General features: G+C 43.3%; 1 protein-coding gene across 1 annotated transcript; it reads right to left on the reverse strand.

The window, feature by feature from the left end:
• Nucleotides 1–288: 288 nt before the first annotated feature.
• Anxa5 (annexin A5) lies at nt 289–27,329 on the reverse strand. The gene is made up of 13 exons (XM_042693013.1): nt 27,224–27,329; nt 26,699–26,740; nt 17,758–17,842; nt 16,977–17,071; nt 15,631–15,744; nt 12,590–12,680; nt 10,348–10,427; nt 9,520–9,576; nt 7,160–7,253; nt 4,791–4,886; nt 3,088–3,146; nt 2,041–2,163; nt 289–670 (listed from the first exon to the last, which is right to left on the reverse strand). Exons 2-13 carry the CDS (start codon nt 26,705–26,707, stop codon nt 608–610), a joined length of 966 nt encoding a protein of 321 aa, XP_042548947.1. The 5' UTR covers nt 26,708–26,740; nt 27,224–27,329; the 3' UTR covers nt 289–607.
• Between the last annotated feature and the right edge of the window lie 58 nt (nt 27,330–27,387).

Genomic DNA, 27,387 nt, shown 5'->3' on the forward strand with positions numbered 1-27,387 from the left:
AACAAACAGAAAGATGGAAGCGGAGATATGGCTCAAAAGGTAAAGGACGGTGCCCAGCCCCTGAGTTCAAGCTCCAATACCAGACCAAAAAGAAAAAGAAGAGAAGGAAGAAACAAACACATCAAAAACAGTATCATTGTTAAATAAACCTTCTACACACACACATTTTTTGGGGGGGAGGAAGGGACTGTTTATTTGTCATTAATCTTTTGAATATAACTACCATTGCAGGTTTCAGGTAGTAATAAAACTTCCAAGGACTTCACAATTTCAAGGCTAACACAGTTATCAACTGAAAATAAATGAAGCTATTTATTATTTCTTTAAAAAAAAGCAAAAGCCGTCTGACCTCTTCTGGAAAATAACAAATCAAACATGAGGCCTAGTAATTTAAAGTACACTTCAAGACAACAAAAAAAGACAGAAAGACCCAGAAGGAAGGTCAGAGGGAAGCACCTCTAGGACAAGACTTGATGGCGGGTTTGGTCATTAGCTGGCGGCTGTGACTAAGGCAGGGTGCATCAGGCACTGGATATGAGAAGAGCGGCTGGCTGTGAGGCAGGCGGGTTGCAGCGAAGGCGAGGCATCCGAGGCTCCCCTGCGGCCCTCAGTCATCTTCTCCTCCACACAGGAGCAGCAGGGCTTTCTTATAGTCCCCAGAAGTGTCGCCCTGAAACCCCAATGTGCTCCGTTAACCTCCACCGGAAATGAAGGCACTAGGACATACCCCATGCCACACACACCCGTAGTCAAGGACTTTCTCCCAAATGCATCAACAGCTCTGTGCCACTTTCGCATGAACTTTGCAGCCAGAATAGGTAACATTTAACTTCCTCATTTCCAACCCCACCAAGGCACCATTCTCTCAAAGTCAATGAAGTCTGTTCTTCTGTCTCATAAGAGAACAGGGCAACTTTTATTTAAAAAAAAAAAACAAGCTAGGCGAGCACCCAGCCTCATCACACCACACAGACCGGAGCAGAGGCCGATGCTGGGAGCTGAGGTTTCAGCTGCGCCATACGCATGAATTCGCCACACAGTAATGCTCCTGTTCAAAGAGCATGGGCAATCCAGTGGCCTCTGCCACAAGATGCACCTTGAGTTAGATGCTTTAGCTCACATGAAATTCTGCATCACACTGACTCGCAGGAACCTTTATTCAAAAAAGTTGTCACAAGATTTCTGGCTAGCCAGGCACACTAGTGGCTCATGCCTAGAACCCTAGCTACTCAGGAAGCTGAGATGTGAGGATCAGGGTTCAAAGCCAGCCAGGGCAGGAAAGCTTATGAGACTCTGAACTCCAATTAAGCACCAAAAAAAGCCAGAAGTGGTGCTGTAACTCGAGTGGGAGAGCTAACTAACTTTAAGCACAAAAGTCCAGGGTCGTCACCCAGGCCCTGAGTTCAAGTGCCAGGACCAGCACAAATTAATATATATTTGTTTATATATATTTATATATGTGTATGTATACACATATATATATACATGTATGTACATGTATATGTATTGCCAAATTCAATCACTCTACTCTTAAAACTAAAAGGATCCTGTGTCCTTGGCTCCCTACCAACTCCAAACAGGACCTGGATGGTTCTTTTGTGAACTATGAGCCAACAGAGGTGCTGACAGGGTAAAAGAAAGGAAAATCTGATATGTGAAGTAACTAAATAAATAAAAATAGGAACTAATGGAGCTGGGACTGAAAAGGCAGATAAAAGTCCTCACGTGTGAGGACTTGAGTTCTGACATCCATCACCACCACTGAATAACACAGCTCGGTCATGCCAGGTCCCGGGCTGTCACTTCATCCTTGCTAAAGGGAACATTCAGGAAGGGTCAGAATGCCCAGCTCTAACCACACCACTGAAGTTTTACTTTAACTCCAAAGTGGGATCACACACAAACACACACGCATGCGCACTCACTTGCACACACACACACACACACACACACACACACACACACACACACACCTTGCACATGTCTCTATTAGTCTATACACATTTCAAAAGAGAACTTCAAAAAAGGATCGACCACCACCTTAATCATGGAGTAAAGAGAAGTGGCGAAGTTCTTCCTGAACTCCTTCCTGATGTTGAACAGGTCGATCTCGCTTCTGGATACCACGACTCTGATTAGGGTGTGGTCATCCGTCCCAGCGCCCTGAAAAGAGAAAAAGAGTACCACATGACCAGTTCAAACACAGCATTCACTGCTCCTGAGTTGGGGTCAGTCAGTCAAGTCAAATCAATTTGGTATAAGCGGGAGGCATTTTTTCTTTTGATCAGTGTGGGGCTTGAACTCTAGGCCTGGGCAGTGCCCCTCAACTCTTCAGCTCAAGGCTGGTACTCTACCACTTGAGCCATAGCACCACTTCCAGTTTTTCTGGTGCTTTATTGGAGGTAAGAGTCTCATGGACTTTCCTGCCCAGGCTGGCTTCAAACCACGATCCTCACAGATCTCAGCCTTCTAAGTAGCTAGGATTTTTTTTTTTTAAGAAAAGAAAAATTGCCAGGTGCCCATGGCTCATGTTTGTAATCCTAGCTACTCAGGAGGTTGATATCTGAGGATAGTGGTTCGAAGACAGCCCTGGCAGGATTACCTCCATAAACTACTCAAAAAAGCTGGACGTGGTGCTGCGGCTCAGTGGTAGAGTGCTTGCCTTGAACAAAAGAAGCTCAGGACAGTGCCCATGCCCAGAGTTCAAGCCCCAGGACCAGCAACAAAAGAAAAAGAAAGAAAGAAAAGAAAAAGAAAAACTGTCAGGTGCCAGTGACTCATGCCTGTAATGCTAGTTACTTAGGAGACTGAGGTCACAGTGCAAAGCTAGCTGGAGCCAAAAAGTCCACAAAACTCCTATCTCCAATTAACCAGCAAGCCAGAAGTGAAGGTGTGGATCAAGAGGTAGAGCACAGACTTGAGTGAAAAAGCCAAATGAGAAACATGGGTCCCAGAGCTCAAAACCCAGCAGCAAGAATAAATAAATGGAAAAAACTATCAAGATCTATTATCTAAAACATTAGAGACAGAGAGAGATAACTAGAAAAATAAAACTACCAGACAGAAGGATGAGCAATAATCACTTACCTTCATAGCGTAGTAGAGTGTCTCCGCAAGGTAGGCAGGTATGCTTCGAATGGATTTCACTAGGGAAGTAAACAAAGGTCAAATGCTACTGTCCATGAAAAGGATGAAGTCATTAAAAGTCAAATGCTGCCAGAACCCTGTGGCTCATGCCTACAACCCTAGCTACTCAGGAGGCTGATATCCGAAGATCACAGTTCAAAGCCAGCCTGGGGAGAAAAGTCCGTAAGAAGCTTATCTCCAATTAACCACCAAAAAGCCAGACATGGAGCTGTGGTTCAAGTGGCAGAGTGCCTGCCAGCCTTGAGTAAAAATGATCAGGGACAGCACCCAGGCCCTAGCGTCAAACTCCAGGACTAGCACCAAAAAAAACAAACAAACAAAAAAGCCTAACATGTCCTTAGTAAGGATTTTTTTTCCTTGTACCAGTATTGGCGCTTTCATACTCTTGCTTGCCTCTTTTGCTGGCAATCTAAGGCTAGCACTCTACCACTTGAGCCACACCTCCACTTGTGGCTTTTTCAAGTTAAATGGAGATGAGTCTCTTGTATTTTCATGCCCTTGCTGGCTTTGAACAGAGATCTTCAGATCTCAGCCTTCTGAGTAGCTAAGATTACGGGTGTGAGCCACCAGTGCCCAGCAACCGTAAAGTATTTAATTCACCTTAAAGATCCAATTTTATGTGCCTTGCAATTATGAAGGAACTAAGTTTTCTTGCTGAAATTCATCAACTGTTTGTTCAAATGAAAGGCTGCATTTTACACTGATTCCTTTAACAAACACAGCTTAAGATCAACACCGAATACTCAGAACAAACAAGTAAGCATGGCTCCCTTTAGACCCATGTGAACACCAAGACCCCAAGGATTTCAGACTACATTCCTCTTGGATTTGGAAAGTACATAAAACTACAATCACCAGCACAAACTCAGCTCTCCAATTCTCCCAGATTAGTCTGAATAGATCATTAAAATGCCACTTTAAATAATCTAATCTGAAAACAGTCGTCATTGCGTCTTTCTAACCCAATGATCATTTCTCAATCTGTCTCAAAGCGGTAAGGACGGTATTTGAAAGAATCCTGAAATCTCCATGTATTGGAACAGAGTGGAGAAGCCTCTAAGACAATATCCACAACATCCTGAGTTTGCGGGAAGCAGTGATTTTGTTGTTGTTGTTTTGGTCAGTCACAGGGCTTGAGCTCGGGGCCTGGGCACTGTCCCTGAACTTTTTTTGCTCAAGGCTTAGTGCTCTTCCACTTTGAACCACAGCACCACTTTGGGTTTTTGTGGTTAATTGGAGATAAAGAGTCTCAAGGAGTTTTCCAGCCTGGGCTGGCTTTGAACCTCCATTCTCAGATCTCAACATCCTCAGTAGCTAAGATTACAAGTCTGAGTCACCAGCACCTGACAATATTTTATGTACTTTTAATGTAACTTTGGGGCAATATTTTAAATCAGTCTTCTTGGTATAATGTAACTTTGGGGCAATATTTTAAATCAGTCTTCTTGGTATCTCCACATAATTAAACTAGCCAGACAGTCATGGATTTCCAATGTGAAAATAGATGTCTAAATCTGAAATTTTGAAGTTTTCTTCATCTAATAAAATCATGTCGTGCTCTCTTACTGCATAAAATTTTTCAATTCCTGTTACCATGAGAAGTACTACTATGTAGGAATTATGTGTATGATAAAATTGCCTACCAACAGCCAAGAGTAGTTGCTCCAAATTGCCAGAAGTCTCTCGGTCAATGGTTTCCTCAATCTGAAATCCTGATATAGTCATGTATTTGTCGAACACTAGGAATAAAAATTAAAGTGACTTTTAACAGCATACAAGGATCACTCTTTCCAGATAGAAGATTCTTCCTCTGCCCAAGTGTCGCCATGGCTGACACAATCTCCCTTCAGCCTTGTGCTCACACCCTCAATGAGCTAAAAATAAGAATTCCCCTTACTAGTTAGTTATCAACAATGAGACTGAAAAGCAGATCTGCTGACAGCAATTCTAAGAAGCCTTTCTTCTTCCTTATTAAACAATGTGAAGTTTAGAACAAGGAACCCTACTGTACTGTTGGTGGGAATGTAAACTAGTACAACCACTCTGGACAGCAGTCTGGAGGTTCCTCAAAAAAATACACAATGGAACTTTACACAGCCAATATAATGTCATTTACAGGGAAATGACCTAGAACAAATCATGTTCAGAGCTCAGAGACACAAATGGTGCACATTTTCTCTCAAATGTGGAAGCTAGATTTAAAATACACCGAAACATGATAAATTATACAGGTCTCTAGGCATCCACACACAATGAGATCAAAGGAAGATAGTCTTTGGAAGGGTCATAAAGGTACAACACCTATGTGCCTCTGAGCCTCTGATCATACAAAACAGTATTTACCAAAATGAACTCCTGGATATGAAAACGAGAAGTTTTTCTTTGTTGTTGTTTTTGTTTTCTTTTTGTCTTGCTCGGTTATCTGTGTTTTGGAGGGTGGAGGAGGAGCACAGAAATGGAGGGACAAAGGGTGGACGAGCGCAGTAGTGGTGCTACCAGACACTACGCATAAAATGAACTCTACAACCTGGGGCAAGGGCACAAGGGAAAAACTGGGAAGGATTAAGGGGAGGAGTGACATTGCCAGAAAGAAATGTACTCTTTACCTGACTTATGTAACTATAACCCACTATACATTACCTTCATAATAACAACAAAAAATAAAAAAACAGTATGAATACTTAACCTTTCTCTTCTCCCTGTGAAAATGGTTATACCTGAAGCTACACCAGCCATCTTGTGACAAGCATCAGAAAGGAGATCAGAAACACACAGAGAACCAAAGTCTTACCAAGTCGATCTTAGAATCCTGCGCACAGAAATAAGGGCCAGGCTTGAAAGCCACACTTAGGGTTTCCTGCCTGGACTCATTCTCACCTAGTAGCACGAGAACTGACAGCTGGCTAGAGGAAAGAGCTGAGCTTCCAGTCCAGGAAGAGCCAGTGTGCGTGTGGCAAGCCACTCTCCCATGACATGAGACCCTGAGCAAGTAGAGGCTTGACCTCCCTTACCGGCCTCGGATGGCAAAGGAGGACATAGGGTCTCTAATTTTGTAAAACTTACATATGGAGACATGAAATAAGTTACAAGATTTCTCCAGCTCACTAAATGGGGAAGGAAACAAACCTGATTCACTAAGTCCCACTAAGACAAGTAACTCCATGTTTTCTCTTATATGTAGAAGTTTAGGAGAGAAATAAAGATGAAGCCAGGTGCCATCATATAATCCTAGCTACTCAGGAGGCTGAGATGTGAGGATCATGGTTTGAAGCCAGCCAGGGCAGGAAAGTCTTTATCTTCAATGAATCACCAGAAAACTGGAAGTAGAGCTGTGGCTCAAAGTAGTAGAGCACTAGTCTTGAGGGAAAAAGCTCAAAAGTACACCACCAAGGCCCTGAATTCAAGCCCCATAAAGAAAGACAAAGAGAGAGAGGAGAGAGGAGAGAGAGAGACAGAGAGAGACAGAGAGGAGAGAGAGACAGAAAAAGAGGAGGGAGGGAGGGAGGGAAGGAGGGAAGAAGGAAGGAAGAAAGAGAGGGAGGGAGGGATAAAGAGAAAGAAAGGAAAGAGAGAAAAGAGAAAGAAAGAGAAAGAAAGAAAGAAAAAAGAAAGAAAGAGGAAGGAAGGAAGAAAGGAAGGAAGGAAGGAAGGAAGGAAGGAAGGAAGGCAGGCAGGCAGGCAGGCAAGCAAAAAAAAAAAGAAAGAAAGAAAGAAAGAAAGAAAGAAAGAAAAAGGAAGGAAGGAAGGAAGGAAGGAAGGAAAGAAAGGTGGATGAAGATGAAATAGATAAAATGAAACAAATGAGATGAAATGAAATAAAATGATTAAGGGGCAGTAGGGGTGAACAGGAAGAAAGCACACTGTGTGCATGTACGCCCCCTGTTCATGGATAATTAATGCAACACCAATTACAAAAGAAAGAAATGGATTCACTCGGTGCCTGCTAGGAAGCAGGGCTGTGTCATTCTGGCTGCTGTTTGTTAATTTACAGATGGACTTTTTTTTCACTCACCCCTTCTCAGATGAGACACACTCCGAGTTCCAAAGATGGTGATAAACTTCTCTTCATCTGTCCCCCACTTGAGCTCTCCAGCCTGGAACAAAGCCTGCAGAAATTTCAACTCCATCAAAATCATCCTTCCAACTCATTCCCAAGTGTTTAACTGCCCTAGGGTTTTGTTTTTAGTTCCTGACTAGTAAATCAATCCCTGTGAATCACACTGAGTCAAGGTAAACAGCCAGGCAGAGGTGCCAGGCCGGTGTTTACTCCTTACCTTTTAGAAGCCATGGGAGGGGTTGGGGAGCCATAGGAGAGATGAGGGTGTTCTGATTATCCCACTGCTTAACATCTACCTACAGACTAACTGGAAGCTAAGTTACCTGTGCTTTCCATTTTGCTTGGTCTACCACTATGCAATAGCACATGGCAAAAAATCAGTTCCCTATTTCTCCTGAAGACAGAGATTTAACCAAAACTAGAGGTGTAGCTTAGTGGTAACCTGCTTTCCACAAGGCCAAGGTTAGACCTGCAATGGAGGGAGGGAGGAGAAAAAGAGGGAGGGAGATGGGGAGGGAGGCTGGGAAGGGGGAGGAAGGAAGAGGGAGGGAGGGAAAAGGGCAAAGAAAGGGAAAGAGGAAGGGGAAGAGAGGGGAGGGGGAGATTCTCTATCCATGAAGCTTCTGGTAAAGAAGCATGAAGGCCTAGGAGTGAAACTCGCAGCCTGACTCCCTGGATTGAGGTGTGGCCAGCGCCCTCCCCTCCTCAGCTTCCACAGGGCAGGGCAGCAGTCAGCCCTGCAGGGTCACTAATGGAGGGCCCATAATTGCTGCAGTCTGGAACACTCAGTAGCAGGTGCCCGCAGACACGCCCTCTTCTTTCCTAATGGTCTGCCCTCCCTTCCAGGGGAAGCTGAAGATGAAGGATGTGGAAGGTAAGGAGATTTAACAAACAAAATACAAAATCAGTCTGAACACTTTAGTATGTTACAAAGTAAAAGGGATTTGGGACAAAAAACATTCCGTTCTCTAGAGAGTGACTCATCGGGGTTCAGCAGTTCCCAGAAATGGCAGAAATCTCAGGTAACCCCAGAGAAGATACTGAAAAGCTGAGGACAGGGTCCCAGAGGAACTTCAGCTAAGGATCTCAAGTCCTCATGGTGCTTCCCGCCCAGGTCCCTGAATGGGGTCTCAAAGGAGGTGCACCTCCCCCGTACCTCAGCGGACCAGTGTCTGCCAACTGGTAAATACATAGTGAAGGAAAGAAGCAATAATATCCAGTCAGTGTGACTCCTTCCCTGCTGCTCCTGGTCAGTAGACAGAGGAAAGCCCAGATCCCACTGAAGGGATATTGTGTGTGTGTGTGTGTGTGTGTGTGTGTGTGTGTGTGTGTGTGTGTGTGTGTGTGTGTGTGTGTGTGTGTGTGTGTGTGTGTGTGTGTGTGTGTGTGTGTGTGTGTGTGTGTGTGTGTGTGTGTGTCTGGCTGTCTGTGTGCCAGTAGTAAGGCTTGAACTCAGGGCCTCAGCACTGTCCCTACCTTTTTTCCTCAAGGCTAGTGCTCTACCATGTGAGCCACAGCTCCACTTCTGGCTTTTTGGTGATTAACTCTCATGAGATTTCCTTCCCCAGGCTGGCTTCAAACCTCAATTCCCCCATCTCAGCCTCCTGAGTCGCTAGTATACAGGCATGAGACATGAACCACTGGCACCTGCCTCAAGAATTTCTATGAACTTTCATCCCCGTACTGGCCAGGAACCTTGATTCCTTATCTCTGCCTCCCTCCTGGGATTACAGGCTTGAGGCACTGCCTGGCTCTACACTGGCCTCTTTATAAACCAGACTGAGATGATACTGGGGTATTCAGATCTCTTAAGTACAAATTTTCATTTGGGAATCACTAAAGCACAGCTCACAAAAGCTCAATAACATTAAGAGTTTTATCAAAGCAAATGGAGAGGTGTCCTAAGGCCAAAACATCTTGTCATCTCTTATGTAATGAAATACTACTTGCTATGAAACCCTCTCTTCTTTCTTATTCTTTCCTGCCAACAAACCTACTTTGCCATTAGCTGTGAAATCAATAAAACAATGTGGGGTTTTAGGTTTAAAAAAAATCTCTATTTTGTGAAAGTTCTATAATCACCAAAAAGAAAAGAACATGTCTAGGTGGAATTTGGTGTGTCATTTTGTTTATTTCATCTTAACATTCAGATTAAAAACTTTTTATGGGCCATATCTGAATGAAAAAAAATCTACTATGAGGGTCTCATGATTTGCAAAGGCCTCACACATTCAATTATCTCCACCTGCTCTAACCCTTGATTCCCCTTCCGTCTCTCTATGGTACTGAGGAACCACCAAGGCGACCGCACTCACCTGAGCATCCTGTTCTACCTGCGCCTCGTCGATGGCTGTATCGGGGTCTCTATTAGCCTATGAGAGACAAGAGATGCCATTGAATTGTGGTGCTTTTATTCCAAATGAAAACAGTTCCACCTGGTAGTTTTGTACATAAAGCTCTTTTCTCTTAGCAATCACATGCTGTATTAAGATCATATTACTCCTACAATATGCATTCTTTCACACAACACTGACCCAAACCAGTCTGGCCCTCCTGATTTAAAGACAATGAAAGAAGAGGTCAAATGCAATGAAAACAAGCACATGAGGTGCTATTAAAAGTTTAAGTCCAGAGTCAAGCACCAAGAGCCCACACTTATAATCTTAGCTACTCAGAAGGCTGAGATCTGAGGATCACAGTTCAAAGTCTGGGCAAGGAAGTCCTTGAGACTCTTCTTTCCAATTAACCACCACCAAAATAAAGTGTCAGAAGTGGAGCTATGGCTGAAGTAGTAGAGCACCAGCCTTGAGCAAAAAAAAGCTCAGGGACGGTGCCCAGACCCTGAGTTCAAGCCCCAAGACTGGCACCAGAAAAAAAAAAAAGTTTAGCTCAAGCACCTATCTATAGCAAGCACTGGACTCTGGGTTCAAACCTCAGCACCACACATACACACAAAAAAATTAGTAGGTCAGATATTCCAAAACATAAACAAGTACAGAAAATACCCAAATTCCTACCTAAGAGGAAGAATCTGCAAGAACCAGAAATTACGAAAAGAATTTTAAATGGCCTTAACCCAGTAAAAGCCAGGCCAGTCCAACTTCAGACCTTTTAATCCAACTACGATTAGCTCCACCCAATACCTGCAAGAGAACCACCAGCATCCTCTGGTAGTACCCCGAGGTGTCCCCCACCACGTCGTCCTCCAGGCTGGAGCCGTATTCTGCAACAGAATTGATGCACACTTATCCACAGCTTCTTCCACCCAGAACAGGATTAGGATTCCCTGCCCCATTCATCAAATGCAGGAGATGTAAGGGAAGAAACACTTGTGACATGATTATCGTAAATGTCCTCTCTTCCTTCTCTCAGTGATGCTCACAGACTGGAGAGACTAACTGGACAAAAACGAATTCAGGTCTCTTGCTGGGTGCCAGTGGTTCACACCTGTAATCCTAGCTATTCAAGAGGCTGAGATTTGAGGATCAAGGTTCAAAGCCAGCCCAGACAGGAAAGTTCATGAGACTCTTATCTCCAATTAACTACCAAAATGCCAGAATTGGAGCTGTGGCTCAAGTGATAGAGTGCAAGCCTGGAGCAAAAGAGCTCAGGGACAGCGCCCAGGCCCAGAGTTCAAGCCCCATTAGTGACACCACAAAAAAAAAATCATAAAGAGAAGCTTGTAACAAAGACTCAGAACTTTGGAAAGGTAATTATTTCATTGCTCTGACTTGATGGCTCTTTTCTAAATCAACAAATGAACACCAAGATAAAAGACTCTTTTTCCTAGCTAACAGCTGTCTGTAAGCATAGGTTGCTGACCAAGTAGACAAACCTATGAGAAATAGAGCAAGGCTGAGCGCAGGTAGCACACACCTGTAATCCTAGCTACTCAGGAGGCTGAGATTGAGGATCGCACTTTAAAACCAGGCTCAGGGAGGAAAGCCCATGAGACTTTTATCTCCATTTAACAAAAAAAAAAAATCTGGAAGTAGCTCTGTGGTTCAAGTAGTAGAGCACTGGTCTTCAGCCAAAAAGCTCAGGCGCTGAGTACAAGCCCCTGCACTCACACAAAAAAGAAAAGAAAAAGAAATCTAACAAGAACTTATGACAAGGAAATGAGAACTCTGCCTTCATCTTCATCTCATATGCTGATACTCCAGGCATAGGAACTCTAGGTTGAAAAATAAAACTTTCTACAAAACGTAAGGCCCACTAGGAAGAAAAATCAAATTTCGGGCTATTTTACTCAAGTACTGCTGTACCGCTAATTAAAACAATACACATTTGCTGAAAGTTGGGACTTGGGCATTGGCCCTGAACATTTTTGCTCAAGGCATCCTGTTTTCTGGTAGTTAGTTGAGATAGAGTCTCACAGACTTTCCTGCTCAGGCTGGCTTTGAACTTTGGTCCTCACATTTGGCCTCTCAGCTTCCTGAATAGCTGGAATTACAGGTATAAGCCTCCAGCAATCAGCTTACTGAAACATTTTTTAAATCAGCTATGATCTAGAAAAAAGCTTAGGTTTCTTTTCCTAGGTTCCCAAATGCTTATAACTCTTAACTTCTAATTTATAAAATTCAATTTATTTGAAGAAAAAACACTTATATTTATCTTCAATTAATATAAAAGAAAGGCAACCTGGATGTTCCTATAATAGCTGTAAATCCTATGCTGAAGCAAAACATCTTCAGCGTATTTTATAAACTAAACAAGTTGTAAATAAAATGTAGGGATTTGTTGTTGATCTTCTTTTTTGTTTTTTACTGAAGAATAAAAAAATACAAAGCTGGGCACTGGTAGCTCACACATGGTATCCTTGCTATTCAGGAGATTGAGATCTGAGAACTGAGGCTGCAAGCCAGCCTGACCAGACAAATCAGTACTAGCTGGAACTAGATGTATGGCTCAAGTGGTAGGGCACCAATTCTAAGAGAAAAAGATGCCAGACACAGATGGCTCACACCTGTAATCTTAGCTACTTAAGAGACTGATCTGAGGATCTCAGTTCAAAGCCAGCCCAGGCAAGAAAGTCCAGGCAACTCTTATCTCCAATGAACCACCTGAAAACCAGAAGTGGCACTGTAGTTCAAGTGGTAGAGCACTTGCCTTGAGTGCCCAGGCCCAGAGTTCAAGCCTCACCATCAACCAAAAAAAAGAGAGAGAGAGAGAGAGAAAGAGAGAGAAAGGTAAGCCAGAGCTCAGGCCCTTAGTTCAAGTCCCAGTACCGACATAAAAAGAAAAACAGCTTGAATTGTAGCTCATTCGTCTTTCATTCATTCATTCAACAATCACATATTGCTGACTTCTGGATCTATAAAACACTTCCTTCACATTAGAGGAAAAAGAGATGAAGTGAAAATAGGTTGAAATATAACCATGTACCTTCTTCATAAACCTGTTTGATGACTCTGAGTTGCTCAGGTGTCCTTGAAGCAATAATTTCTGTCAAAACTTTTTCATCTGTCCCAGCTCCCTGTTTGGAGATTTATTTTTAATCAAGAAAACATGTCAGATTAAAAAGAAAGTTGTTTCCTTAGATGTTACCCAAATTGTATAATTACATAAACATGGATGTATTTATATTTAAGTTCTATTCTTGTACCATATTAAGAAATTTCAAATTAATATTCTCTCCAAGGCCAATTTTATTCTATTTTACTTGACTTTGATTGTCATTTTGTCTAATGAAAAGAGAATATCTGTTTTGTTCTGTTCATACATGTGCATCCATGTATAATGCATACATACAGGTTAAATGAATGCACCATGCATAATTTGATTTGTCAATTCTAGTTTGAAAAGCAAAACATTTTGCCAGGATGAGCATGTCATTCTAGCTACTCAGGAGGCTGAAATCTGAAGATCATGGTTCAGAGCCAACCCAGGCAAGAAAGTCCGTGAGACTCTTATCTCCAATAAACTTCCAGAAAGTTGGAAGTGGAACTGTGGCTCAAGTAATAGAGTGCTAGAATTGAGGAGAAAAAAAAAATCTCAGAGCCAGCATCTGAGTTCAAGCCCCTAGGCCCGCACCAAAAAGAAAAAAAAAAGAACAAAAGAAAAAGGAAAATAAAACATTTCACTGAAAACTATGAAACAATAAAAAGCCTGAACTACAGTAAGTGTAAAAACTTTACATAAATTATCATGGGATGTAATCCTAGCTACTCAGGAGGCTGAGAACTGAGGATCATGGTTCAAAGCCAGCCCGGGCAGAAAAGTCCATGAGACTCTGATCTCCAATAAACCACTAGAAAAACGGAAGTTGTGCTGTGGCTCAAGAGATAGAGCACTGACTTGAGCTGAAGAGTTCAGGGACAGCATCCAGGCCCCGAGTTCAAGCCCCACGACTGACAAAAAAAAAATTATCATGGGAGATTATTAATATCTAAGCAATCTACTTAGAGAATAAACCCTGGTCCCACATTAAGCTCTGTAGGAGCCACAAAAAATATCCTGCTCCACAGGTGCAGCGTAGATCTTATACAACCCCTGAGGCCCTGGTGGTAAATAAAGTCTTGTGGCCTGAGGGCTGCTACTGGAGAACCTGGAACCTTTTAAGAGAAGGGGACTAGCAGGAAGTCCTGAAGTCACTGAAAACATGCCCTTGAGGGAGATCTTGACACCCCTTCCTCCTCCTTTGTTTCCTGGCCAGGAGAGTTCTGCTCCACCTCAGGATGTGCTGCCTGGCTACAGGCCCAGAGTAACAGAGCCAGTCAGTCATGGATGGAACCTCTAAAAGTGTCAACCACAACCTTCACTTATAAGTTGAGTATGGTAGGTCTCGGTTACAATAACGGAAAGATGCCAACCCCAGGTAACAATAAATATAACAGGCTTAGCTTTTAGGAATTGGGTCAGTACACTAGAACTTGCTTTCTGGGTTTATAAAACATAACTTGAGTTGATTTTTCCTGTGTCTGGTTCAAGAAGTTTTATCGACATTGTGAAATTAGAAATTACATCCAACAATATGACTGAACTTAATAGTTTTGGTTGTTTTAAAGATTGCATTTGGGAGCTGGAACACAGCTCAGTGGTAGAGTACTTGTCTAGAATGAATGAGGCTCTGGATTCCATCCTCAGCACTACAATATTTTTTTTAATTTAAAAGCTAGTACAATTTAAGCTTTATTTCTATTTCAAGTTGTTTACTAAAAATTAAGTACTAAAAAAAAGATCCTAGGTTTTCTCTATGACAAAATTTTTTTCTCCTATGACTTTCTTAAATGTACAATTTTAAAATGCCCTTTTCTCAAAAACAGAATTTTATTTACTTAAAAAAATTGTAGAGTATAAAAAGAACCAAGGTAAACAGAATCCTAACTGGATAAATCTGTGCCTCCTTCCACTACTCAACTAGCGAGTTACTCAACCATGTAACTCAACTACTTGAGTTACATGACTATTTCTTTATTGTTAATGCTTTATTTGCCCACTCAGAACTGAGCTACTAATTACTAAACTATTTCCTGCCCTGCAAGTCTAAACAAATGTTAAATGTAGTCATATTTTTATAAAATATTCCAAACCCAAGGAAAGACCACATAATTAGTTTTCGTTTCCAGCTGAAATTGTGACAACTACCACCTTCTTGTCTTCTCATCAGGCAACTTTCCATGTGAAAAGTTAAAATAGTCCACCTGAAATGTCTTTAACACCTGCTGAGTGTAATCCTAGCTACTCAGAAGGCTGAGATCTAAGGATCATGGTTCAAAGCCAATCCAGGCAGGAAAGTCCCTGTGAGACTGTTATCTCCAATTAACCACCCACAAGAAGTGGAGCCGTGGTTCAAATTGGTAGAGAGCTAACCTTGAGCAAAAAAGCTCAGGAACCGCGCCTAAGCCCTGAATTCTAGCCTCACAACCAATGAAAAAAAACAAAAACAAAAAAATAAATCCGCTATGTACCCAAAGACAATCATGAAAATAAAATATTAAAAGCCATATAAAATTAAAATCTCAAGCCATATTATTGAGTTTCAATATATACAAAAGGTCAGGCGCTGGTGTCTGATGCTTGTAATCATAGCTAATCAGAAGGCTGAGATCTGAGAGTCATAATTCAAAGCCAGGCCAGGCAGAAAAGGTCATGAGACTCTTAACTTCCATTTAACCAGCAAAAAAACAGACATAGAAGTATGCCTTAACTGGTAGAGCACCACCCTTGAGTAAGAACAGGTAAAAAAATAGTGCCCAGGCCCTTAATTGAAGCTCCAGTACCAGCACAAATGAACAAATATGTAAAAATATTAAATGACACATTTGTAATTTCCTATTGCCTCCCATAGTTTTGTGTTCCAAGCAGTCCTCACTGACATAAAAATGCCATAAAATGTTTAAAACAGAAGAGATAAGACAGCGTAACTACCAAAGTAAACCAGTGCTAAGTAGCATGGGCAGTTTACACACACACCTGCCTCTTACCTTCAGCGCATGCTTCAGCTCGTAGGCATCATAAAGCCGGGCAGGTTTCATCAGAGCCACAATTAATTTTTCAAACTTTCCAGTCAGCTCTGATTTCAGGTCGTCCAAAAGGTCCTAACTCCCAGAAAAAACAAATGTACTAAGGAGACACATTTCAAGGCGGAGTCCTCTTATACAACAAAGGCTCGTTCTTGGCTCTACCAGTAGTGGCAGCCTTTTCTTGAGCCAAGAGTCATTTCAATATTTATAACATCATAGTGGGCCCTAAAAATCACCAAGGCAGGCAGCCCAGGAGAAGCATAAACATCTGCCCCATCCCGTATAAAATGATTCTGTAGCTGTCTAGGGAATGCAAACCTGGCTCCCATCCATGCACCCCACAGCCAGGAGAATGTACTGCTGACCATGAGAGCCGCTTAAAGCATCAAGGTGTTTTATTAATGGTGCTTTTCTTTCAGAGTTAAAATCAAGTGCACAACTTTAATGGTTTTCTTTTTAAAATACTATTCTGAGACACAAACACATTTTTAAAAAAGAATCCTCAAAAATCACACTAAGTACTGCCAGGCACCCATGGTTCACGCCTTTAATCCTTACAATTCAGGAGGACTGAGCTCTGAGAATCAAGGTTCAAAACCAGCCCGAAGTCAGCCCAGAGAGGAACGATCATAAGTTCTTATCTCCAAATAACAACAGAAGCTGAAATAAAACTGTGGTTCAAATGCTAGAGCATTAGCTTTGAGGAAAGAATGCTCACAGTCAGTCAGCGCCAGCCCTGAGTTCAAGCTCCAGAACCAGCACAGAAAAAAAAAAAAATCACTAGGTACCTTCTCTCAAAATAACAAAATTTAGCCTATTTCATCTGACTATTTTTTCTCTTCAATAACTAAAAACAATATATTGTATAGTAGATTGTAGTCATTATTATGCTTTTCTGACTACTGAAAAATATAAGTATTATTCATATAATTCAGAAAAGGAAAATAGTACTAGAGGAGTAATACGAGATACAATATTTAGAATTTTCTTAGAAATGGGGGTCACAGCTCAGTGTAGAACACTTGCTTAACACACAAAAGGCTACGACTGACCCCCAATACCATGAAAAAAACATTTTTTTTGCTCTGCACCTTTTTCTCCATGAGTTGACAAACGTACATTTCAGGCACTGTAAGTCATCTGAGATGATTTCAAGGACACGGCATGGGCATGGAGAATGCAAACAGATTTTATATAAATATGAAATAAGAGACATGAGCGATCTTGATAATTTTGGTCTCCTGAGAATCCTGAAACCGGGCTGAGGGAGCAGGGTGGGGAGGGGAGGGGAGGAGACAGGCTCTTACCCGACCAAATAGTGTTTTGAAGGCCTCAGCGATTTCCTGGCGCTGAGCATTGCTTCTTGATGTCAGCAGAGTCAGGATGCTCTCCTCATCCGTGCCTGCGAAGGAGAATGAAACATCACAACCTGTCCCTTGCCAATGGCCATCTCTCCACAGCCCCCTACCTTTTACACTCTCCTGCTTCTACCTGTGAGAAAATAAACTGATGTCATCTGTTTGTACATTTATCAAATGTATAAACTGGCCAGGCACCGGTGGTTCAGGCCTGTAATCCTAGCTACTCAGGAGGCTCAGACCTAAGGATCGCGAGTCAAAGCCATCCCAGGCAGGCAAGTCTGAGAGACCTATCTCCAATTGGCCACCTGAAAACCGGAAATGGTGCTGTGGAGCACTAGCCTTGAGCAAACGAAGTGTAGAAGTGTAGGTACAGCACCCAGGCTCTGAGTTCAAGCCCTAGTCCCAACATACACACACACACACACACACAATTAAAAATAAGGAAAATAGCCGGGCGCTGGTGGCTCACGCCTGTAATCCTAGCTACTCAGGAGGCTGAGATCTGAGGATTGAGGTTCAAAGCCAGCCCGGGCAGGAGAGACCGTGAGACTCCTATCTCCAATAAACCACCAGAAAACCGGAAGTGGCGCTGTAGCTCAAGTGGTAGAGCGCTCGCCTTGAGCTGAAGAGCTGAGGGACAGCGCCCAGGCCCAGAGTTCAAGCCCCATGGCCGACAAAAAAAAAAAAAAAAAAATAAGGAAAATAATAAAAAGGACACTTAATTTACCCAGGCCTTTCATGGCCTTCCGGAGAGTTTCGGCATCAGCCCGATCATCAAATCCAGGGAAGTCACTCACGGTGCCTCTGAGAACCTAAGACCAGAAGCACAGAGGTGATATTGAAACCTTGATCAATGGGGCAAAGCAAATAACATGAAGAGCCATTCACTATATGCATCATGTTTGGCCTCTAAGTATATTCACCATTTGGTTTAAGATTTGTGAAGCACCCCCCTGAAATGGGAAGTGAACTACCAGTGGTATAATTAGCGCCAGCCTGGTGCACAGTGACAACACTTGGCGGGGGGGGGGGGGGGGGGGGGGGGGGGGGGGGTGTCGGAGAAGGGGGTTAGTGAAGGAGGAGTTGGCCCCTCTGCCCTCCTCTCTGCAGAGGACACCTCCCTGAGGGACCCCATTCATGACCTAGAAACTAACACTCAATCCCCTGCCAATCCTAAGCAAAGGTTTCATTCATGGTTTCATCCTAAGTCCTACTTTTGTACACTTGCTCAGGAACTTTAGGATAACTGAGTATGTCAGGCAGCAGTGGCTGGTCCTAGTTTCTCAAGTGGCGGAGATCTGAGAATCGTGGTTCAAAGCCCGCTCCACAGACAATTCCTCAAGACTCTTATCTCCAATTACCCAGCAAAAGACCAAAACTGGAACTGTTTCAAGTGCTGGAGTGCCAGCCATGAGAAGAAAAAAAAAGCTAAGCAACAGCTTCAGGCCTAAGTTCAAATCCCAGTACCAGTACCTGGGGAGGGGTGGGGAGAAATTATTCGGTAATTCATGTGCCAGAAGAAGGTATTAGAAGACATTCTTCTCCTCCTTTTTTTTTTGTCAATCGTGGAACTTGAACTCTGGTCCCTCAGCTCTTCAGCTCAAGGCTAGCGCTCTACCACTTGGGCCACGGTGCCACTTCTGGTTTTCTGTTGGTTAATTAAAGAGTCTCACAGACTTTCTTGCCTAGGCCGTATTTGAACCACGATCCTCAGATCTCAGCCTCCTGAATAGCTAGGATTACAGGCGTGAGCCACTGGTGCCCGGCTGGAAGACATTCTTCACACATTATTTTCCATGCAGGCAATACTTTTAATAATCACAAGGAAAAAGTCATGATTCCTTCCAAGTACCCACAGTTTACTCCTGTAATCCAAGCTAGTCAGGAGGCTTAGATCCAAGGATCAAGGTTGGAACTCAGCCCAGGTAGGTAAGTTTATGAGACTCTTCTCTCCAGTTAACCACCAAAAAGTGGTTCAAATGGTAGAACACCAGCCTGGAGAGAAAAAGAAAATCCTCCCAATGTCCAGGAAGTTGCCTTGCAACTTGGCAGCCAATATTCAAAAAGTAGACAAGTACAAGGTTTTGGGTTTTTTTTTTTAACATGCATAAAAGCAGGGGAGAATGAAATGGCCCAGTATTTGGGGTAAAGGGCTATATTTTAATAGAAAACCAGCAAGCAGGTTAAATAGAAAAACTAAAAGGGAAAGATCCCTGGAAGAGAAAAAACTGATTTTTTTTACTGTGCCAAAAAAGAGTAAGTTGATTTCCTTCACAGGTGGAGCAGGTCTGTGCTGCAGCTCTGATGCTGGATGAAAAGCAGATTCTCCTGGTGGAATATCTTTCAATTAATTTAAAGATAGGTTTTGCATGGTACACTTTCATAAACAGAGTCTGTTTAGGGGTTGGGGTGGATGATGGGAGGAGAGATAGCTAATGAAGAGGGGGAGGGAGGACGAACATGGTCAAAATAGTGCATTTGCACACATGAAAATAAACCAAGGAAACCTGCTGAAATTCTTTTAGCCAGCTAAATGTGGCTCAGACCTGTCATCCTAGCTACTCAGGAGGCTAAGATCTGAGGATCATGGTTTGAAGCCAAACCTAGGCAGGAAAAATCTATGAGGCTCTTATACCAATTAACTACCAAAAAAAGGTAGAAGTAGAGTTGTGGCTCAAGTGGTAGAGCACTATCCTTGAGGAAAAAAAACTAAAGCTCAGGGACAGAGCCTTGGACCTGAGTTCAAGCCCTGGATTAGTACAAAAGAAGAAAAAGAAAAAGAACACATGCGAAAATGTCACAGTGAAATGTCACAATGAAACACCTCCCCTGCGTAACTAATGAGTGTTACTAATAAGTAAACATCAATTTAAATATATAAAACACTTTAAAAGGGAAGCTTGATCTGGTTTGTAAGTCTAAAAAATTTGCTAGTAGACAAGGAGGAAAGAAGTTAATCAGGAAAGAAAAAAGAAGAGCACAAGGCATCTACCTCAAAGCAAAAAGATTAGTACCAGATACAGTGCTCATGCCTATAGTCCTAGCTACTTGGCAGATGAAGAGATCCAGAGGATCATGATTCAAACTAGCCCAGGTAAAACATTTGAGAGACCCCATCTAAACCAATAAAAAGCTAGGCAAAGTCGTGTGTGCCTGTCTTAGAGTTGCAAGGAAAACACAAATAGGAAAAACACAGTTCAGGCTGAGCCAGTCATCAACAAGAGACCCTATTCATCAAATAACTAAAAGCAAAGGGAGTGGGAACATGGTAGGAGTCTACCTAGAAAATATAGAATCTGAGTACAAACTCTAATACAGCTAAAATCTTATCTCAGGGACTAGAGCAACTGCAGTAAAAAGATGAAAAAGAAGAAAAATGTGCCCAGAAATCTCAACTGCTAACTATGAAGAAGAAATAGCCGCGAGGCATACAGTGAAGAACTTTCTAGAAATTGCAAAACTCTTTGGCTACATTCCATACACCCAGAGTCACTAGCAGCAAGGCCACACTGCAGGATTAGAGGTCAGACGTGAATCACAGACATGAGTCATAGGACAGCAGAGCCCATGTTTGCATGCCGGCCTCACCCCCTTCCTGCCCACACAAGGCCATCTGCCAGGGACTAAGTCATTCACTCAAGGGCTTCCCCTGTTTCCTGGGGTCCCCATTTAACTCCACCCTTTTCCCTTCCCCCTCCCTCAGTGTACCCCAATTCTTTTATTCCTCCCCTTACCTCAAGGCCTTCCTCCAGAGAACTCTGCATACACTTCAACAACACAGGGTCACATCACAGCACTCACTTTTTAACTCTCACCTTCATAACTATCCAACTCTGCAACAATATAATTTTCATGGCTTTTTTTCCTCCTTTAAATTAAGATGTTATTTTTATCCTTAAACACTAGGTATTCCCAAATTTAAATAGTGACATTAACAACAAGAAAAAGAAAAAAAAAGTCAGTGACTCCCACCTGCAATCCTAGCTACACAGGAGGCTAAGATCTGAGGGCTGTGGCTCAAAGCCAGCCCACAGAAAACCTGAAAGTGGATCTGTGACTCCAATGTTAAGAGTGTTATCCTTGAGCAGTGTCCAGGCTCTGAGTTCAAGCCCCAGGAACAGCATATACACACACACACACACGCGCACACACACACACACACACACACACACACACAGAAAACAAACCTATTTTTCTAGACACAGGATTTAAAGACAAAAGGAAATAATACATAAATAACAATGTAACTCTGTGACAGCTTTCCAATACCTCTCTATTCATTCCTATGTTTGGGTCTGCCTCCTTCTCCCTCTACAGCCTCCCTTTCTGAGGGAGGCAGGGGTGGGCGCTGCAAATCCTGTCCTTTTTCTCTCATGTCCCAACAACTACACCAGCTAAGCAACCTCATCTTCTTCTTCAACGAAACAGGAGTAGTAATACTTCCACAAGGCATTGTGGGCACTAAATAATGCATACAAAGGATCTGGCAAAGTATCTATTACATCAATGAATCTTGGTTCCACCCATTATTTTACTTTCCAGATCTAGCAAAACCTGGCACAGAAGGAGAAGGCAAAAGCTTCAGGCATTTAGGCATTCTTTTTTTCATGGCTTGCTTTCCTTTCACATTCAAATAAACTCCAGTTAACTTTAAAAAACAAAAACTATTAATTTTAAAACCAACCAACTTCTGGGTACTAGTAGCTCACATCTATAATCCTAGCTACTCCGGAGGCTGAGATCTGAGGATTATGGTTCAAAGCCAGCCCACGCAGAAAACTCTGATCTCCAATTAACCATCAAAAAGCTGGAAGTGGAAGTATGGTTCAATTGGTAGAGCTCTAACCTTGAGTGAAAAACAGCTCAGGGACAGTGCCTAGGCCCTGAGTTCAAACCTCAAGACCAGTAAAATAAATAAAATAACTGATGTATTTTGGAAAACACACTTATATCAGCCCGGCGCCGGTGGCTCACGCCTGTCTCCTCAGGAGGCTGAGATCTGAGGATGGCAGTTCAAAGCCAGCCCAGGCAGGAAAGTCCATGAGACTCTTATCTCCAATTAACCACCAGAAAACCAAAAGTGGTGCTGTGGTTCAAGCGGTAGAGCGCTCGTCTTGAGCTGAAGTGCGCAGGGACCAGCGCCCAAGCCCAGAGTTCAAGCCCCACGACCGACCAAAAAAAAAAAACCCACACACTTTATATTGTTTAGACCTTGGAAGTCATTAAAAGAAGAAACCCTCAGACAATCAATCCCTCAGGAACTCTGTTATCTGTGTAAGTTTTCCAAGCTTCACTGGATACAGGAATTAGGATCTGCTAAATGTCAATGAATGATTTAGTGGCTTGCAAAGCAGCCAGTCCATTTGTGTCTCTTTCCTTGCCAGCATCCAAAATAAAGAAGACAAGAGTCAAATGCATCAGGAACTGATCCGGACTAACTCAGAACACCACAGACCCAGAGACAACTAGGTAACTTTGACCTTAGTCCCCAAGACCAGCGAAGTCCCCAAGAGAAGGGATCCCAAAAGTGAAATGGTATCCAGTCAGCTAATAAATCTCATCCCAAACTACTTATTTATATTTATATTGAGCCTGCTGTTCTGAACAGGGTCTTGTAAAGTCTTGTAGGATGCAACAAATCTGGGATGCAACAAATCTGAACCAAATCAATATAAGCCCTAATCAAGCCTTGTACAGTTCAAATCTGTATCACAGCTATAGCTCTGATATTCATGAACAATAGTGTTAGCACAGGCTTCACCTTACAACATTTCTGCTACCATGACCACATGATAGTTTCAAAAACAAAATCTCATGTGTGAAGTTTGAGTGAAAGATGAAAGTCACAAACCCAAAAGTTGAAATAAGATACATTCCAGGAATCCAGGTGCATGCCACATGCAGGCTCATGCCAGCAATCCTAGCTATTCACAAGGCTGAAATAAGAGGATCTCAGATCTGAGGATCTCAGCCAAACAAAACAAGCCCACAAACAATATTTAAATAAATTGGAGTATACATAGAATAATGTGGCACAACCTACAAAAAAGAGAAACAAGCATAAGTCAAGAAAGTTTTTTTTTTTAAGTTCAGAATTCAGTTTTAAAAATCCAACCGAAGCCAGGTTACAAGCTCATGCCTGTAATACTAGTTATTCAGAAGGCTGAAATCTGAAGATCCTGGTTCAAAAGCCAGCCCAGACAGGAAAGTCCATGAGATTTTTATCTCCAATTCACCAAAAAAAAGAGAACAGAAATGGAGCTATGGCTCAAGTAATAGAGTGCTAACCCTGAGCAAAACAGCTCAAGGACAGAACTCAACCCCTGAGTTCAAGCCCCACCCAGTACCAACACACACACACACACAAATGTCCAACCCAAAATATGTTAAAAATGGAAGTAATTTCTACGTAGTAGGTATCTAAGAAGTTAAGTATGATTTAGGAATATTTCATATTTGCATAATAAGAATACTGTAGAAATAGATAAGAGCATTGAGAAATAGTTCATCTTGAACAACTCCTTGTTTAGTCTGAGTAAAAAATAGATGGTGAATACCTAAAATCTCAGCATTAAGGAGGCTGGGGAAGGATTGCCTGCTCATTTAAAAAAAAAAAAAAAAACTCTTAGAGGAGGGAAGGAGGAAACACCAAAGTATCTATCACAGATAGAGCAATTATTTTCTTAAGTTTGTAGCAACAAAGTCACACCAAAGATCTGCCTATATAACCAGCCTGTGGAGTTTTTGTTTTGCTTTTTGAGATGGGGTCTCACTGCTCTGGCTTGTCTGAATTTACTATACAGCCAAGCTGGCCTCCCATTCACTATTCTCAAACCTCTACCTCCCAAATTGTTGGATTACATGGTTATATAATAACAACAGTCACAAAACTTAATTTTGAAATATACTGGAGTATTTAATAATCCTGCTTTCTGTATTTTTTGTATATAATGTTACGAGCAAGAGGGGTCCCAACCTAAGTAAAAAGAAGAAATTGTTGCTATGGAAGATGTAGTTGATAAAGATTTACTGTGATGGGAAACTACATTTTAATTTTCCAGTAAGTAAGAGACAATATGTATACAGTATACTTTCATTCTGATCCCATCCAAGGAGCGGAAGTCTCTGGCTCTTTATCCCACAGATGTTTTCCAAGAAACCATCTGAATCAAACCCTAAAGCTCCAGCTGTCCTACCATTACATGGAGGTCTAAAGCAAATTTCAGGCATTAAAAATACAGTTACAGAATGTGACCAAAATGTAAATATAAAGATAACAAAATCGCATTTTAATTTTAAATACTTTACAAACTAGTAACAAAGCTATGGCAAAATGCAACACCATATCTTCTCTTAATACTACTTGTTGCTTTAATGATAACTCAAAAAAATGGGTCTTTGAAGCCTAGCACTAGTGGTTCACGCCTGTAATCCACGTTACTCAGGAGGCTGAGATCTAGGATGGTGGTTCAAACTAACCTGGGCAGGAAGGTCTTTGAGACTCTAATCTCCAATTAACCACCAAAAAAGCCATAAGAAGGGCTGTGGCTCATGTGGTATAATGCTAACCTTGAGCAAAAGAAGCTCAGGAACAGAGTCCAGGCCCTGAGTTCAGGCTCCAGTACCAGCACTGCCACCCCTCCCCCCCAAAAAAGCTGGTCTTGACAGAAAAACAATACTTGAGCCTGCACACGTGCTCAGGAGACTAAGACCTGAGGATCACATTTGAAAACCAGTCTGTACAGACAAATCCAAAACACTCTTACCTCCAATTAACTGGCAAAAAGCTGGAAGTAAAGAAGTGGCTAAAGTGGTAAACCTTGGTCAAAAAAGCTTAGAGACAGCACTTAGGCCCTGAGTTCAAGCCCCAGTAACAGAACAAAAATAACTAAAACAATCCTTTTGTTACATTATGAGAGAGTTATGTGCTAATTTTATAATACAAGCCACCATGTTCCCAGTTTTACATACACAAAGGGTCACTACACTATTATCATTCTTTGAAAATATCAAAAGTAATGTCCACCAATGGAAAAATATATTCATTTATTCTCTGTTGAATGGGAAACTTCTAAGAGACTGGAGACACAGCCAAATGAGTAAGGATAAAGGAGACTTCCCAGAGGATTACCAAATTGCCCCAAATATCACCACAGTATCATACATAACCACACCGTATCATATTAAGATAAGAAAGAGATACCTCGGGAAAGGAGAGTTAATTACACAGTAAAAAGTCCCCTTTCCATGAGGAAGAACGTAAATCAACAAACGTTCCACCTGAAGTAACAGGAGAACTGCCTGACTCTAACGTTTAAGACAACACAGAAGAATGGGAGGACTGTGTAAATGTAGTAATGACCCAGCCCTCCCTTTTCTTCTTGGAAAGGACCAGGAAACCTTATTCCACTTCCCTAAATCAGTCTGATGACAGGGGAACCACACATGAGAGCCGGAGTTGTTTGAGAAGCTGAAACACTTGTTTAAGGAGTATTATCAGGCGCTGACAAGCAGTCAGACTGACCGGATGTGCCAAGTATGTAACCTCTAAGAGCTGCTGTCTTAAATCACAGAAGACTTTATGACATTGATTTTGTACATTTAGAACTTTTTTAAAGGCTATTATGTAAATTGAACTGTTTTTTTTCTTTCCTAGACTGTTTCTTTTTTTTTTTAATCAGTACTGAAGTCTGAACTCAGAGACTTGTGCTTGCATTCTGTGTCCTGAGCCCTTTTTTGCTTTCGTTGATTTTCCAAGGGTCTCTTATGTAAGTCCAGGCCAGTGTGGACCATGAGCCACAGCTAATGATCACAGAGGCACACACCACACCCAGCTTGGTTGACATGCAGGGTCTCACAACCTTCTGCCAGAGGTTGGTCTCTTAACTATGAACCTCTGGATCTCTACACCTCCACACCTCCCAACTAGCTAGAATTGCAGACCTGAGCCCAGCTCGGTGATTCAATGATCATTCTACAGGATTGACAAATAATAAGGTGTGTGTGTGCTGGGGGGGGGGGGGGGAGAGAAAGGGGGAGCTTCTATTAAGTAATCAACTTCTGAAACAGTCCCAAGGCAAATTCAATTTAAAACTCGTTCCACAAGTCCAATATTTCAGAAAAACAGCTCTTCAGCTTAAATTTCAGTGTGGTAAGAAAAATAAAAATAAAAATAAATCAGTGCTGATGAACAGTTAGTTCCCCTTATGGACCCTTGGCTGAGCCACAAGGAAAGCTCCACGGACTGTTCTGGAAAAAGCCAAACCCACCCACAGTATCAAAATACAGGAAACTTGAAAAAAAAAAAAAAAAGGAAGCCAAGAAAGAAAAAGCTAGGAGGAGTTTGCCTCACGTGACCACGATGAGCTGTTCTGGGTCTGGTTCTAATTTTAGCGGCTCTTTGGATTTGAGGGAGCCCCGCAATACAGTCACTCGAGAACAAGGGGAGCCCCCAAAGTCGGCCTCGTCGCGGGTGCGCGCGTCCGGGCGGGGTCTGGGGACCCTGGGGAGGAGGGGGACCCGAGCCGGGGTGGGCAGGAGCCGAGGGCGGGGTCCCCGAGGCAGGCTGGCTCCGCTCCGGAACGTTCCCGGCGCTTGGGTCCGGGCCAGGCGCCCCTGTCCAGGCCCCTGCGCGGTGGCGGACACGAGCGGCCCGGCCGCTGCCTTACCTGGGCCATGGCGATTCCGAGGGTCAGGAGAGGGCGATGCGGCTGCAAAAGAGGGGGGCGGGAGGGTGCAGGTTAAGAGGGGCTCGGGGTCCCCGCCCCGGACCGCGCGAGCCCCCCCCCGAAGTGCACCGAGTCCTCAGGAGCGCCGACCGCCTCCCAGAAGTGCACGGATCCCCCAAGGGCGCCCCGACCCCCCCAAAAGTGCACCGAGCCCTCAGGAGCTCGCCGACCACTCCTGGGGCGTGCCGAGCCCCTCCCCTGGACCACTCCGACCCCCCAAGAGCGCAGGACTCCCCCGAAGTGCACAGATCACCCCGGGGGCGCAGGCGCACCGACCCCCCAGAGGCGCACCGACCTCCGCGCCCGCCCCACCGCCCGACGCGCCACCCGCCGACGCGCCACCCGCCGACGCGCCCGGGGCTCCGCTCCGGAGACCGAACCCCGCCGGGCGACGCCCCGCTGGGTGCGGTTCCCCCCGCCGCCCTCGTCCGGGAAGCCCGGACCCCCGGCTCGCGGGACACTCACCAAATCCAAGAAGCCAAGTGCCCGATCTCTCCGGGTGGCGTCAAGCGCGGCGCGGGACGGCGGCGGCGGCCGGGCTCAGGTGCTCACGCCCAGAATGTGGCAGCAGCTCCCGCTGGCTCTGAGCAACGGAATCGCCTCGGCCCGGCCACGCCTCCGTCGTGGCC

Source organism: Dipodomys spectabilis, unplaced genomic scaffold (genome assembly GCF_019054845.1).
Source record: "Dipodomys spectabilis isolate Male_0828 unplaced genomic scaffold, ASM1905484v1 ptg000162l, whole genome shotgun sequence".
Taxonomy (NCBI): Eukaryota; Metazoa; Chordata; class Mammalia; order Rodentia; family Heteromyidae; genus Dipodomys; species Dipodomys spectabilis.

Bases quoted from the DNA above. Each gene is read 5' to 3' on its own strand.
- Anxa5 (XM_042693013.1), bottom strand. The intron at 15,745-16,976 runs GTAAGAGCCTGT...TCTGGGAGTTAG, and splicing joins TCAAAACACTATTTGGTCGG to GACCTTTTGGACGACCTGAA. The intron at 2,164-3,087 runs GTAAGTGATTAT...TTCTCTTTTCAG, and splicing joins CACTCTACTACGCTATGAAG to GGCGCTGGGACGGATGACCA.